The sequence below is a fragment of the Melopsittacus undulatus genome, chromosome 11 (assembly GCF_012275295.1).
Source record: "Melopsittacus undulatus isolate bMelUnd1 chromosome 11, bMelUnd1.mat.Z, whole genome shotgun sequence".
Classification (NCBI taxonomy): Eukaryota; Metazoa; Chordata; class Aves; order Psittaciformes; family Psittaculidae; genus Melopsittacus; species Melopsittacus undulatus.
Window position 1 is genome coordinate 1,321,601 of NC_047537.1, and position 16,078 is coordinate 1,337,678.

Genomic DNA, 16,078 nt, shown 5'->3' on the forward strand with positions numbered 1-16,078 from the left:
CCCCAGTGCTCTGGAGGACCAGGACAGCTCCTGCCTCACCTCTCCCTGCTGGGGATGCTGCTCCCTCCTCGTGTGCCTCCCAGTCCACCCCTCTGCATAGGAAAAGGTAACCTCATGAAGGATCATGGTACCATAAGCCTCATGTAACCGCTTGTGTGGCCCCAGCTCCGCACACCGGAGCTGCCCATTGGGTTCAGGCACGATGCTCGCCTGCAGCAGCCCCAGTGCTGCCATGCCTCCCTCTCACTCACATGCTCTCATTGGATAATTACAGAGAAAACCAAGGCAAATCCCAATTTTAGTGCCATTATAAAACAGAGAGGGGGAATTCATTACCTGGCAGCTGTTCATATTTAAGGAAGAAACTGATAATTTACCTCTGAGGTGATGAATGCAGCAGAGGCAGCGCAGTTGCCTCCCCCCCACCTCTGTGCACTTACTTTGCAGAGCTCATTTCCCTGCCTCCCATGCCAGCACCAAAGTCCCAGCAAGGAGCAGAGTGCGTCAGGGCTCTGCACTGCAAGGTTCACCGGGGTCTCAGCTCTGGCTCTGCTGTTGCACATCTAGATTGGGGAGAGCATTAAAACCTCTGCTGGCTCATGCAGCATCCGTGCAACCAACCCACCTGAGTCAGAGGAGTTAAGGAAAAGAAGGGCTCTAGAGCTTAACCAAGAGACTCATACAGACATGCAGAAAGAAAGGTCAGATAAATTAGGATGGTTCTGGGGAGGCAACCAGATCACTGACTGCTTCCATGAACAGCCTGAAACCCCTGGAATAGCCTCCTGGTACCTGTCAGACTCAAGCCATTCAGAAAGTTTTCCAGCTCATCCTGCCTCCGAGCTAGGAAATATCTCAGTGCAGCCTCTCTCCCAGGCCCAAAGCACTACAGAAGGTTCCACAACCTAACAGCAAGATAAAGCATTCAAGAGCAAGCCACAGCTCAGTGTTTACCTGCTCAGCTCCAACGGGACTGACACCAGCACAGCAGCCTCCAGGTGTCATAGGAACAGGCTTAAATTTAGCAGCAGCTGCCTTCCCTCTGCCTCACTCCAGCTTCTCTCTTCCTCTCTCCTCTGCTCTTAGAACATGTTTACACAGAAAGTCTGGCCAACAATAATGGTATAATTACACCCATGCATCAAACCAAACCATGGAGGCTGTGGGATACAGGAGGGTGTGCATCGAACTGCCCTTGCATTGCAGTAGTTTACACATCAATGAGACAAAGAAGCTGCTTCATCTTAAAGGAGAGGGAAGATGCACACAGAGCCCACACACAGCAGCAAAGGCTGCAACCCCCAAAATGCTCAAGCTCCTGTGGGACCACAAGGGAGTACTGGTTTCATCTTCTCTCAACCAATACAAGACAGGCAGGGGAAGGATGGTCTGGGGACAGAGTACAAGCATCTGGGAGGAAGCCCCTGGTGCTGTTTTATCCTTGCACCCCAGCACCCATCTGGCCAGTTGTGCAGTCCACAGTGGATGGACCACAGCATCCCACAGGGGATGGATGGGGGCACTGCCTGGATAACATGTGATGTAACAGGGACAGGCAGGACCTCCCTGCCCGCTCTGCCCTCCAGCTCTGCTCCCTGCCCAGTGACACCAGGACGGAGCCAGGCAGAGGGTCAACCATGAGCTGACAATCTCCTTGTACATCATGAGGGAGAAACCCATTGGAATTGCTCTGGCAACCTGCCTTTGGGGTGGGGAAATGTGATTTACACAATTTTCCCTTCTTTTATAGCTGTTTCTCACTGTAATAATAAAAAAGGCCTTATAAAAACATTTGTCCTAGGGAATGTTTGGCGATGCAGAGTGTTTGCAAATTGTTCAGTGTCTAAATACATCAGCAACCCATCTCTGCAAGTCATCACTGCAATCAAACTGCTCCTCTTGCTCTTGACTATAAATGGTCTTTGCTGAGGACAGGTTTGAAGAGTGAGGAAGCACTCCCTCGAGCTGATGCACTGGGGAGAGGAGCGTCCACATGAACAGGACCATTTCTAGAGCACAGATCTCCAAGGAGGGGAGAGGATTGGGTTTGATCCTTACCTCTTTCCATGGTTTTGCTCCAGCTTTTGGATCTTGATGCAATAAACTGCTTTAGTCCTTGAACTCTGGCACATGCACTGTCCCACTGGCCGTAGACTTTAGCTCAGTGCTGAGCTTAAACTCAGGGCCAGAACTGGGGCAGGTCCCTAGCCCCTCACCACACAGGAATAAAGAGCCCATTTCCTCCATGGACCCTGTCTTTTTTCCACCATGGTTGCTCCTTATGAGGGGGTGGGCAGGGGGACACAACCTGTCTGAAGTGTTCAGACCATCCCATCCTTCCAGTAACCCTCTAAAGCACAATTACCAAGTCAGCTGAGAGCTGGAGCATTGTGACCTTCTCCCCAGCAGAGCAGAGAGGTTACATTTATGAGCAAGCCTTTGATGTTTGCAAGCTTCACGTGGTACAAAACCTTCTGCTTTGATGTTCCTTTTAAAAGAGAGGAAACTCAAGGTGTGCAGTACACGAGTCCCAGGGAGCGCTCGGATCTGGCCACCCACAACTACAGGCACAAGGACTGAGCTCTCATGCAGCTACTTTTGCTTAGGGCTCGGCTGCAGCAGAGAGAAAATGTGGCCAAACACTTCACACCCACACCAGCTTCTCCCAGCCCAAACCCACCTCTGGCTGCCTGTGGAGAAGCAGGTACTCAGAGCCCTGAGTATTCCATGGGAGCTCCAGACCTGACCTCAAAGGTGAGGAGGACCCTGCCCTTTCCCATCTCTCAGACCCAAACTGTGCCGGTCCCTCTCTTCCCAGTGACCACCAGCCAGGGCTGGGAAATTCCCCCACTTAAGGGCTATGGGAGAGGTAAGGGAGCCCATTGCTCTGCCCCTCCTCTCCACTGGGTTCCACACCAGCACAGAGGGACCTGCCCCAGGCCCTGGCACACTTCCTACCTTACGCAGCAGCTGGGCCATGGCTTCTCCCATCCATCCCAGCATCCCGACGGCTCTACCAACAGCTTGAGCCCCTCTCCCAGGGTCAAACAGAGCTGCCAGCAGGGTCAGGCTCCTCTCCATCCCCGAGCTCACTTCGCCTCCTTTTCCCTCTCCCACCTCCTCCCATGGGGAGTTTCCCAGCAGCTCAGTAATTAGCATCATCACCACCACCACTGCTAATAACACCACCACAGCTCCTGCCATCCGAAGCTCAAACAGCTTTACAGCCATCATCACGCCTCTGTAACCTCCCCAGGGTAGGCAGGGAGGCAGCATCATCCCACCACACAGACAGGGAAGAGGCAGAGATGGGCAGCGAACCCAGGAGCTCTGACTCAGGTACCGCACCCACAGGACTCCCTGTGCAGGGACCTGCTGCTGCACAAGGGCCCTCTGCAAGGAGGTCGGTGGCTGTGTTGGCAGCAGGACTCATCCAGGGATTACAACACGGGCCTGGGAGTCCTGGCATGAGGTTATGTCCCCGGCATCCCTGCACTCGGCCTCAGTTTCCCCCTGCATAAAAGACCGTGGGAGAGGAGCACACAGCACCCTGTGTGCAGCCTGAGGTCACACCTGGTGGGACAGCAGCTATTATGGCATCCCATAGAAGCATCCTTGATCAATCACTAGACCTCACCTCTAATTAAGGACTCACTGTTTACTGATGGGTTAAAGGGGATTTTTGCTTTGAGTGTTCACAGAATGAGGGATCTGGGGGGATCCTGGTCTCAACAGCCTGACCATCAAAAGCTTCTCTCCATTCTGCTTGGGGTTTGCTGCATTTGATTAAAGAGTTTCCCATGGATGGGAATTACAGCGTTTAGAAAAGCTCACCTACATCCCCTACAACAGACTGGCACAGCCCAGCTAGCCCCAAAAGACAGGGACAAAAGCAGAACTCAAGGCAATGGGTTGCTTTGCTTTTGGCAAGACAACATTGACTTTAACTGTTCTGGCCTATGCTACAAGCTCAGGCTGGCACCAGAATTCACCTGAGCATTCACCTACAAAGAGCACAAGCCCTATACATAAGCTCTGTAACTCTGTGAAGCTACTGGCCTGAAGAAAACCCAGTAAACCACTTGTCACTGTCATTTTTATGGGATATGGATAATGGTTTGTTAGATACCAAATAAGGGGCATTCTTTATGAGACAGGCAGTTACCCTTCTCTCCAGCCACTGCAGTGTGCACTGATCTATTCTTCTGGGGCATAAACCGAGTCGTTCAGTCTCTACAAGGAGGAAGATGTCACTTTTCTCCACACGCTGCTGCTCTGTGTCCTGCTGAATTCACTCCACTCTGTTCCAATCCTATGTACACCAGGAGTGCCTGGGAACTGAACTGAAAATGGACTCCTAGGGCTCAGCTCACAAATCCAGAGCAAGTGGGGAGCTAACACACACACAGAGCCTGGGCGCATGGGGAGAACCACCAGGAGCCAGGTAGGGCCTGAGTCTCCCATCTGCACCCACTGTTGGGTGTCACGCATCCTGTGAAGGAGGGGAGGAGCAGCACATCCCTCCCCTGCTCACACAGTCCCATCAGTCAGGAGCAGCACAACCCCCCGAGGCACCTCCTGCCACTGGGTCTGTGTGTCCCTGCCTTCACTTGCTCTTTCATGGACATTCACCAAACCCCATGTGTACTCTCACAAGGTCACTGGTGGTTGGCAGTCCCATAGGGCTTTTTCTTAGACACAGCCTATGTGCTCACAGCTACACCCTGAGGAATGCTTTTTGCCTTGCTCTTGACAGAGTGTGGCTTTTGTTTGGCTCCTGGCTGAACGTCTGAGTTAAAAATACAAGGCTATTTTTGGCAGAAGTGGGGTTTTTTCCTGCCTCTCTATTGCCTTGGATGCCCCCATGCTGCTGTCTCCTTTCTGGCTCAGATGAGCTTTGTTTTCCTTCTCAATGATCATGTTTGCACCGGTGAGCAGCAGGAAATGCTTTTCCTATTAGACCATTTCCATAAGCACTGTTGGGAATGAAGAATGAACTCAGAGAAGTCGAACAAAAACCCGGCTGGTGTAAAGATCCTGTCTCCAGTGGCCAGAGAGCTGAAAACCAGGAATGCCTGTGGTCAGAAAGGGATAGGTAGATACACACATGCACACAGGTACAGCAGGATATGTTCTCTCTGGGACCCACAGACCAGGAACAAAGGACTGAGTGCTTGGAGCATCCCTACTCTACAGACAGGCTTCATCCCAAGCTCTGCAGCTCAGACCCTTTCTTATGCAGCATGAAGATAGTTTCTTTTGCTTTTCTTAAATGCCAGGAAAAAATAGGCCTCTCTTTCCTGGCTTGGATTTATTCCATCCGGAATCTATGCGCGATCGCAGCACTGTGATACTGTTATAGTCTCAGGATAAAGCAGGAGCCCAAGCACCCTCAAGCATGCATGCACTCATTAAATCTTTGTTGTTATGCTCCGTATCTCCTGGCAACGCCAAGCTGAGGACTTGGGTCTTCTCACTTGACATCACCACCTTCTGATGTCTCAAAATCCCCTCCCATGAGCCAGACACATGCCATCCTTTGTGGGTGTGATCCCCGTCTGCAGGACTGAGAACAAAACCAACACAGCTGCAGGAACCCTCCCCAGCACACTGTATTTGTGTGTCACAACATAAACATCAACACAACCAGAAGATAGCAGCCTAACAAAGAGCTAAAGACATCAAAAAGGCCTATGGAGAGCTTTCCAGGACATGGTTCCCCACCACCTTCAGAGAGCCAAGCACAGACTGAGTCAAGTTCTTCAACACCAGCACAGGATTTGCTGCATGCCAGTAACCCACAAAACACTGACACTGGGACCAACTCCTGCTCTTCAGGAAGCACGCTCCACCTAACTTGCTTCCAAAGAGCAGCTCCTAGACAATGATTTCCATCATCTCTCCCTAATGATCGATGAATTCAAAGAGCCCACTCTGCCCATTGCCACTCTGGAGACCATCAATGTGATCAGGACGTGAGAGAGAGCAGTTCCTAAGGTCCCAGATTTGGCAATGGCAAGCAGCATTTTTGGTTGCTCATCAAGTCAGGCTTCACAAAGCAAGGGATCCCAACTACTGTGTTCTTTTGGAATTGGAGCCATCACATCCGGAAAGCTCAGGTCTAGATTCCCGTGCCTCAGGGGAAGGTTACAAATACCACCACCATTAAATATCCAGCTCTCACAAACTAGCTCATGACGGAGGCTCAGCAATGCAGAATTTGTCTATAGCTGCCCAGCAGTCACCAGCAGAGCTAGATGCAGGCTCTGTTTCCCAGCCACAGCACTAACCCCAGAGCAGGTTAGAAATAAGGTTAAGAACAAACACACTATAAGAAACTCCCAGATCAGTACTGAAGGAAAAGCAACATCTTCCTACCGACTGAGAGACCTGGACTCGGACTTCGCTGGCATCCAGTGGTGATGTACTTGACCCCTGGGGCTTCCTCTCCGAGCTGGAGTGGTGCTCCCGGTATTTCTTTGACCTCGCAGGCAACGACAAGAACTCCTTCCCTGAGATCTTCAGGTCTCCCACATGATGGCTGTCCCCATTCTGGTCCTTGGGAAAGCAAGAAACAGTCATTGCACAAACTGCCTGGCTCTGGTTTACGTGGAGATCTGTTGGTAAGGATCCACAGAACAGGAGACAGAAGCAAGAAGTTAACGTGGAGTTCAAGTGGTGTGAGCTGCCACTCCTCATGAGCTGGGCTGAGTGAGGACATTTTGTCTATGTCTACAGCACATGGTTTTAATGAGTGGAGAGGAAGCATCACCCAAGCAACACACAGTAGTCAGCTTCTCCACAGGGAGAAGTAGCATCCTCTTAAAACCCCAGGTATGCAGGTAGAAGCGTGGCTGGTTTATTTATGGGCGTGGGGAATGATGGATGAACGGTCCAGAAGCAGTCACTGCTGCTAGTGATTTCTGGCAATCACACTCAAAAACCTCTTCTAAGCAGTGGCAAGCCCATCTTGCCCACTGGCACAAGTCCCTCCACTTGCTGTATCTTCACTTCCCAGCACCCAGCCATGCAGCAGCCTACACCAAACCATGGATAACCCAACCGTGCCCCAGGGAACACAGCTTTCCTGGATGCTCCACAGCATTTCCCACCTCTAGGAGTTGGCTCCCAGCACAGACAGAGCATTGTCTGCCTCAGTGTCTCCCACTGTTTTCAGCAAGTAGGGCCCTTACCCAACAGCTTCCTAAAAGGCAGATTAACATGAATGGTTGGAGTCCTATTCTGTTCTTGTCTCATACTACCAGAAGCACGTGGGGGCTGCAGGCTAACATGACTAATAGCAGCAGACAGTTAACAAACCATCCCCTGTTCTCTCACTGCTGTCCTCCTTTGCTCCCTGAAATGCTCGTGCTCAGTGCCCCATAGACATGAAACACAGGATGATCACCCCTGTATAATGCATGAGAAAAGTGAGAGGGCAGAGGCTACACGTTTCTTGAAGTGTTTGTCTCTTCTCACTGCAGCCCCTCACGTAGCTTTTTGAGGCCCTGCCCTGTGCCTGGCTCTCCCATTCTCACCCCCTTCCCATAAGGCTTGCACAACTTTATCCCTTCTCTGTCAAAAGACTCAAGTTTAATGGCCCTGCCTGTATTACCATAACAGCATCATTACTGCTGTCACACAGATGAGGCCCTGCTACAGAAGCACCAGGTGTATTCAGCATTTAGCTCCAAAGACACTAAAGGCACGAGCCACTTTACATCTAACTGGTGGGAACTAAGTGCCTAAACCAGCTTGATGCTCTGGGCTTCAGTGCTTCCAGGCTACAAACCACCCCGTTATCATACATAAAGCACTGAGGGGATGCCCCAGGGTGTCCTCACTGCAGCAGCTACAGACTGGAGAAAGAAGCCAAGGAGATGACCTAAAGGCCCATGGGGTTGGGATTTAAGGGCACACAGACCGAAGAGCCAAGAATACTGAACAGGGTCTGAAGTCACAGCACATCACCAGCACACTGAGATGCTGTAGCCAAAATGGCTTTTCCAGTCCTTGCCATACAAACAGGAATATCAAGAAGGAGTAAGGAGAGATTCATTCCCCTGAATGCTATTGATGGACCAACTACAGCCAGGCTGGCATCAGCATTTTGAAAAGCAACTGCAGAAGTGGATTTCAGAACTGGAAAGAAACTGCCTTACAATGCCCTTACTGCCTTAGTTAGAGCCTCAGACCACTTAGTTCTTGACAAAAAGAATAGATGACTCAATTACAGCAAGTGAGAACCTTCAGGGTAAGAGCCAGCATGTGATGAAGAGATGTTTAGTCTCGTAGAGAGAGGAATAAACAAGAAGCAATGGCTGCAAGCTAAAACCAGAGGAGCTCAAAACAAGGAATAAGGCACGGGTTGCAGGAGGATGGTCAGGGAAGCAGCGGTTCTGCTGTCTGCTGTGACACTCAGAACAGACATGGGTGCTTCTGGAGATACACTGCCCAGACACTGCTCTGTCCGGGGGCATCAGACAAGGATTCCTGGCCTGAGTGGTTATGGGATTCCCTGAAGGCTTTGAAGGCTGTCTCTGGCACAGACAATGGGCAAAGGGTGAGGCGATAATGAGGGTGCTGGATTGATCACAATTCACTCCACTGACTGATTCCTCATCACAAGCTTGAAGCCAACAGCCCTCTCCCATGATTGTAATCACCCTTCCTGGGAGCTGCAGTGGGACAGAGGAAGTGGAATTGCATCCAAAGCACTTTTGCAAGGAGAGGTGAACCTACATGCACCCCACAGGACCACTGTAGGGGGAAGAGGACTACTCATGTCTGACTCCAGAGCACCCACAGCCCCATTTACTCCATCCTCCCTGTGAAACCCCTGAAATCCCATAACCCTGCCTGAACTACTGAACCAGCTTCAGCTTTTACAGCAAAGAGTGGGAAACCAACAGCATTAACAGTATTGACATCAAATCACACATCAGCAGAACTCTCCCTGCCAGTCCTTGGGTCGTGCTGCTGCAATGAGGGTACACAGTCAAACGTCTCCCTGGCACCAAGTATCACTGTCCCTGCTGCTTTCAGCAGCCTGGAGCTGCAGTCAATGGGTTAAAGCAGGTCAGACCCCAAATGGCCAATGGGCAGTTGGTAGAATTAATAAAAATATATAAACATATTTAGCATTTAGCTCCCAAAAAGAGTTAACTCAGGGAGGAGCTTTTGTCTGGCCCTTCCAGTGCTTACTGGGAGGTTTAGGCACTCAAATGGGTCTGCAGGCTTGAGGCTGTTTCCCGTTGACTGCACCTTCCTGCAACTTGAGCAAGTTTTTTCTCTCTGTGACACTCCTGTAAGAGGGAACCTCTCCCTGGACACTCGGGAGAGCTGTACCTGGAAAGCACTGGATGAAGGAACATTGTTTGTGCCAAAGCCATTCCCAAAGGCAGAGCATGACTGCCTGCATGGCCACCTTCTCTAGGAAAGAGCATGAGCAAGCCCCTGGCAATGAGCACACGCAGGGATCCTCTGCAGGATCTCCTGAGAAGTTCAATCAATCCCAGTGGGTGGAAAGGCTCAAAGCATCCACTGTGGAAACAGCCTTTGCCCTGGGGACAATGAGTAAATGCTGAGCTGGCAGGTCTGCCATTGCCAGCACTGAAGTGGAGCAGGGGCATCCTCAGAGCCACTTGGAGCAAACCCCTTTGCTTCCTGCAACACACCAGCTCCTGCTTCTGCCCCCTCCTTCCCTGCCTGTGCTCAGTGCAGCGCTCTGCTGGGGTACTAAGGCACTGAGATGTGCCACCAGCCACTAAAGGGGCTAAAACGCTAACAATTATCCTCCCAGTGAAGGGATGGGTTTGCAAAAAAGCACAGAAGTGGCTTTTTCAGCTTTCACTTAAGTGCCTTTTCAGTCAGACCAGCTGTTCCTCTCCTCCAAGCTCTCTAGAAACCCTCTTTGGTTAATCCCATTGACTCCAATGATATCTGCTAATTGCATACTTCCCTGCAAATGAAGCCAGTCAACAAGCCATTACAGACTCCTAGTGATGCTTCATCTTTGAGGCCAGACATCTTTGCTTACCTTTTCAGAAGGGAACTTCAGGAGGTCTAAGCTGTCCATGCTGTTCCTTTGGAGTCTCTTTGGCCTGGCTCCTGCAAAACAAGGCACTCTCGCATCAGGAGCGTGTCACTCGCTGGCAGCACTAACGTCACACAGACAAAATTCAATGCAGAATGCTCCGCTCCTGTTAACTACAAAGGCAAAGGGATGGGATGCTGCAGCTGTGCGGTCCTTGAGACTCACATGTGGGGGGCTTCTCTATGGCTTTGGGTTTATCATAGCACAGGCAGCAGCAGCGAGGGAGGTGGGAAGCTTGTGCTGTCAGACCAGTAACGCGGCCACACTGGTCTCAAATGGGGCCTCTGGAATTCAGGCGTTACAAACCCCCCTCCAAACCACAAAAGTCATGAGATTGGCATGGCAAAATGAGAACAAAGCCATAGTTTAATACTTCGGTGCATTTGTTGCTTCATGTTTCTAACTTAAAGAATGTATCTGGGATGCAGCTTTGAGCTTTTCTGTAGTCACAAGGGCTAGAAAAGGAAGTGAAGGGGCAAATACTTCCTATCATAGGCTCAGCCTTAAGGGGAGCAAAACCTTGCCCTGTACCTGACAGAGAAATCCAGATTTGGAGTACTCATGATAGCTGTTTGAGATTCCATTCCAGCAATAACAGAGTGGGTGAAACACAGCTCAGCTCGGATCCCTGCTTGCTAAGCTCTCCTTTACATCCCTGTCTCCCCCCAACCTGCAACTGCTGCTGCCTTGCTCCCTAACAGCCAGGGTTACAAAATGCTCCTAGGATGCCTTTACCACTTCTGCCCCTCCACTCCCCTGCCCTCCTTCCCTGATCTTTCTGGAAGGTTCCATTTAACCGAGCACCACACAATGCCCAACGGCAGCAACCAAAGCTGTCACCTCAGGGGCCTGTGACAACTTCCAAGCTTCAGGAAAAGCCTGGGGGAGGGTGAATGAATGCATGCAAATGGAACCCCATCACCCTGAGAACGGAAACCACAGAGCTTTGTGTGGCTCCTGCAACAGCAAACTCACCAGACCTAAAGACTGGCCTGTTCCCAGCACCACTGCTTATGCTACAGCAGCATCCACAGACCCTGTTCTGACCATGGTGCCACCGAGTGCTCACTGGACAAACGATGAGAGAGAAAGCACCGTGTTCAGAAACCAAGTCTGTATGCAGAACATGGGGATTAGATGGAAAAGCCACAAGGTAGCAGACATCACTGCTTTGGAAAGTTCAGCTTTGCTCAGCTTCATGAGACACGAGACAAGCTCAGATCAGCTGGGACTTCGCTAAAGGTCATGCACATATATCACATCTTAGCTATAAATGACCTAAAGTTCATTTCACTGCCCCTCACTCCCCCTAAAGTGATTTATTTTTGCAGCCATAAAGACTCAGATCAGCAAAACAATTACCAGGCTTTGGGTTCAGAAGGGACTGACACCAGGCCCAGAACAGGCATGGATGTGAATACACAGAGAGCAAGGAAAACCCAACAACAAGCAGCCATCATTTCTTCCAAACTCTCCCCCTTTCCACAAGGCAAAGCCAGTTGCTCACTTGGCAGCAGCTCAGTAACAACAGGATCTCATTCCGGAAGGTCAGCTATTGCTGCTGACATTGGCGAGGGTTCAGACATGGGGCTGCATCCCTTTGGAGCAGGCAGGAAGAAAGGACTTTGCTGCCCTCCACAAAGCACGCAGATCTCTTCATTTTACCATTCTTATTTCGTCTTCACTTATTTTTACTAAGATCCTGCATAAGGTATCTTAGGTTTATGAACCTGTCTTAAGAAGCTCCTTGGAGCAGGCTGGAAAAGGCTCATGCTGTTAGACATCAACGAAAGGTCTGGGTTATTTGATGAACGCATCCATCACCACAGCCTGGATGTGCACTCAGCCATGAAGACAGCTGAAACGATCAAGCCCAAGCCCCCTCCCACCATCAGATGGGGAGAGCTGCACTCCTTTCAGTGGCCAGACACAACCCACTGCCCTGCCAGAGACACTGCTTCACCCCATGCAGATCTCCCCTCCATACCCTCAATGCCACCCAAGATTACCCTCCCCAAAGACATCAGTGATGTGTGTTTTCAGCTGAGAGGACCCAGAGCTCTTAAACAGAGGCCCTGTACCAGCTCAGTGGGAGACGCAAGCCCTACACCCAGCTTCCATCATTCCCCTGCACTCCCTGTGGGCATCAGCGCATTTTGGACATGGCTATAGCTGTTCTTGGCTTCCCACACAATAACCTAGAGGCTTCTGTGTGAAGCAGTGAGGTGGGTTGGGAATAAAAGCCACCTACAACCACTCCATTGCTGCTACACTTGGGTTTCAAAGCAATGCCCAAGAGGTGAAACCAGCACCTGGAAGTGAATGTGCGTCACAGCAGCTTTTAACAGCCACTTCCAGGAAAGCAAGAAAGGAGCCAAATGTGTCTGATTAGATAAACAGCCATCATTGCCACCGGGCTAAAGGTCATTAATTACACACCTCCATCCTCAGGTGCTTTTGTACGTTTGCAATAGCATTAAACTGCTGGCCAGAAAGCATCAATCTCTGATCTGAGAGAACCTGCCTGCCCCTCTGTTAATCTAATAACGCAGTCAGCTGAGACTGCCCCGGCAATTAGGGCACACAGAGCAATCTGTCTTCTTCCTTGTTTTGGTGCTGGTGCTCCTCTGTTTCCGTGTGGATTCCACATTCACTTGAGCTGAGAGGGGAAGAAGTCAGGAGTTACAAACCCAACTTCAGAGCCACCCAACTCATGAAATCACAGAGCCACCAACTCAGCTATGGGCAGAGATGACACAAGTGGCACTGGGGCTGAGCGATGGCCCCACAGAGCCCCCGGCTCTGCCATCCTGCTCACAGCAAGCCGTCCCGCTGGTGGAGCATGCAGCACCATTCAAACAAGCAGTTAGAAGGATTAAGAGGTGACTATCAGGGCTACAGTAAACCAGATCCACTCAGGCAGCAATTCCCAGTGCATGCCTAGAGCTTCTCCCCTTTACTCCACGCACTCATGTTCTGAGAGCAGAGAGATTTCCATACTCACAAGCACCCCACGACAGAAGGGATCCCGTTAACTTTCTGCCTCCAACCAGGACATTCCCTCAGAAGGCTCCAGTCAGAACTTCCAGCCTCCTCCGAGTTACTTGTCCCAGAGATACCTGCAGCACTGCCCAATCCTCAGCAAAAGTTCAACTCTGCCCCTCTTGCCCCAGTGCAGATCCAGAGCAGCAGCCGTGGATGCAACAGATGGAGCAGCTGAAACCCGGCTCTGTTCCTCTGGAAGGTTTTTTCCTCCCTTTCCAGTATTTATTGGCATGTTTACCAAGCTTGCTGAGGAGCAACGGAAAACCTCAGGGGCATTTCTAAATGCTCTCTCTGTCTCTAAGGTTTACTGAGGTCTCTAATAGAGCAAGTCGAAACCTTCTTGTGAACATCAGCTGAGCAATGCTCCTGACTGGCTGCATTCATGCCTCCTTTCCTGCAGCTCCTCGGATGTTGTCCTTTTAAATAGGTTTTTTCAACAGTCTGAGGGGGGGCTCAGCTCAACACCCCCAGAACCAAGGGGGGAGGTATGTTAACTGTTGGGGCTGAGGTGCATTTAATGGTTCTCACATTCCTGGGATTTAAAACTGGATGAAGCAGGCACCTCCCTCCCTGACAGGGAGCAATGGACTCCAGAGAGGGGGAAGCACACTGCTATAGAGCTAAGGGTGATGTATGTGCTGGGCTGCCTGCAGGTGAGACACCCCTGCTTCCTCCACCCCACAAACACTCACTATTCTGCCTCTGGGACAATAACCCAACATACCCATGTCAGACATGGATAGCCCCATCCACTTTGTCTCAGAGACAGCAATGGCCCCTCTGCACATCCTTGTGCTACCTCTGATGAAGTGGATGCAGGAACCTTTATTTCAAGCCTCTTTTCATGTCCAGATGTTTGGCAGTGTGTGCTCCATACCTTCCTTGGGCTTTTTAAGGTCATTTTAAGCAGAGCTGCACCAGGTCCTGCATGTCTGAGGAAGAAGCTAAACCAGAGAGTAGACAGCACACACAGCAAGCACAGCATTTTCCTTCCATTCTTCTCCTGTTCCCTTAGGATCTGTCCCCAGCTCCATAGTGCCTGGAAGGGCAGGATCAGTATGGGTTCTGGAGGAAAGAGAAAACCTTGAAAACCAAGGGAAGTCTTTGGTTTTCAAAGTGCAATTACAGGAGAAATGCTCACATAGCAAAAGTTCTTCAGCAGTACCTTGCTATGAAGTGTGATGTAGCCACAGGAAACACAGGGAAGTGTTTTATCACAGGATAATGATGGGATCACACCCTGTACATTTGCAATAGAGGAGAGCTGGGTAGACAATGTGAGCAGCTTTGTTCTCTGCGGACAGTCTCCATATCTAAGCAATGCTCCTGAGATTGCAGTTGACAAGATCGAACAGAGAATGTGTAGCAGCGACTCAGGGAGCCCTGCCAGGAGCTCTCATCAAGCTGACATGTGCTTTGATACCTCCGAGGCTCTCCCCCATCTCCAGCAGCTTGGAGAGCTGCCTACTCCATCCCTGCTTGAGACAAAGCGAACCCCCCCCCGTGCAGATCAAGCGACAGTTCTATTTGCAGGCTGGGAACACGCTGTATCCCTCTGGGGTGGCTGTACAGGAGGAAGCAGAATTAAACCTGACAGTGGACTCCAACCACAATCAGTGGGGAAAGGTTAGACAGCCAAGACTTACATGAAAAGGTCAGTTCTCTCCGTACCTGTATTAACTGAGAGATACCAACTTGGCTTTTGGGTTAGTTCTTCCAGCCCAGACAACTGCCTCCCTCCTCGGTACAGAGCCCAACAGTTCAGAACCTTGATCTGGGGCATTGTTTGGGGTGGAAGACTGGGCTGGTGTCCTGGTTTCAGCCTGGCTTTTAAACCATGACATTTGTAAACCCTCCCAGGCTCAGAGGTGACAGCAGATACGCTCCAGCACTCCAAATGCTCACAGACCACCTCAAATCATATCATACTGACATATAATCAAGGAAAGCTCTGCCAAGCTCATGCTCCATTATTACAGCAAGGAAGTGGGGGAAGCAAGCACAGCAGCAAGAAAAAGAGGAGGGGAAAAAAAGCAGCCTCTGGTAGGACAAGCATCTCATTTAATGTTTTAATTAGTCTTCAAAGACATAATGGATTCTGGCACTATAAATCCACTTGACCTCTATTATTGCCAGCACTTGCATGATAAATGCTGGCATTTGTTTTCCCTGTTGTTACTGGGGTAGAACAATACTTTTCTTTAACCAGAGAAAGCAAGTAATACCAGTTATTTATGATGACTGAATCATAAAACACTGGCACCAAGCTGTTGTGTGCTGATCCATGGGGAAGACTATCTGCTTCCACCCAGTCCTTTGGATAGGAAAGGACCAGGGGAATCCTGACAGCTCTGGCCCCTTCTGTGTCTGAGGGTAGGACTAGATGGGCAAGACAACATATTTCTCCCTCTCAGTTATTTAAGGACTTTTCTGGCTGCTCAGTTATGGCAAAAGCCAGAAGTATGGATTGCAACAGAAGGGACAGCATACATGAAAATAATGGAGTCAACCCATAGCCAAGGGCCAGGGAAAGCTGCAGGGAGGTTGTTTTCAGTGTGCTGTCACATCAGATTTCCCCAGGAATGCTTTGGTCCCATGTGAGCTCCTTCCAAGCCTCAGCTCTCCATTGTCAGAGCCAAAGTGACAGGAATGAAACCCCTTCTGCTGGGAAGATGGGGCTCCAGTGTGTGTGCTGTGCCGTATCCATTGGCACACAGACAGCCAGCACGCAGCTGAGCAAACACCAACCTTCCACATAGATCCAAGCACTACAAAAACCTCCAGGATAACAGTTTTGAAGGATTTTTCCTCCGTGGTAAAGCTATTCCTTTAAAGAAAAAAGTATATCCAATATGCGGTAATAAAGAGAAGTTACTTCTGAATAGAGATGCTCATCTGCCTGACTTGGCAGAAGATGCTTTGTGCACGTGTCACCCA

The 16,078-nt window shown here is 50.3% G+C and overlaps 1 protein-coding gene across 8 annotated transcripts in view; it reads right to left on the minus strand.

Annotated features, from left to right (window-relative positions):
- The window catches only part of GPSM1 (G protein signaling modulator 1), a 69,010-nt gene that overhangs the window by 15,756 nt on the left and 37,176 nt on the right, over positions 1–16,078 (minus strand). For 3 of the 8 annotated variants that reach the window (XM_034067435.1, XM_034067434.1, XM_034067433.1), the window contains exons 10-11: positions 10,040–10,110; positions 6,379–6,558 (exon numbers count right to left, since the gene is read on the minus strand). In XM_034067435.1, coding sequence (XP_033923326.1) covers positions 6,379–6,558; positions 10,040–10,110 — 251 coding nt within the window. Of the gene's footprint in view, positions 1–954; positions 1,104–2,958; positions 3,128–6,378; positions 6,559–10,039; positions 10,111–13,100; positions 13,320–16,078 lie in introns of those variants that run through there. The other 5 variants (XM_034067436.1, XM_034067438.1, XM_034067437.1 and 2 more) reach the window with 5 other exon arrangements.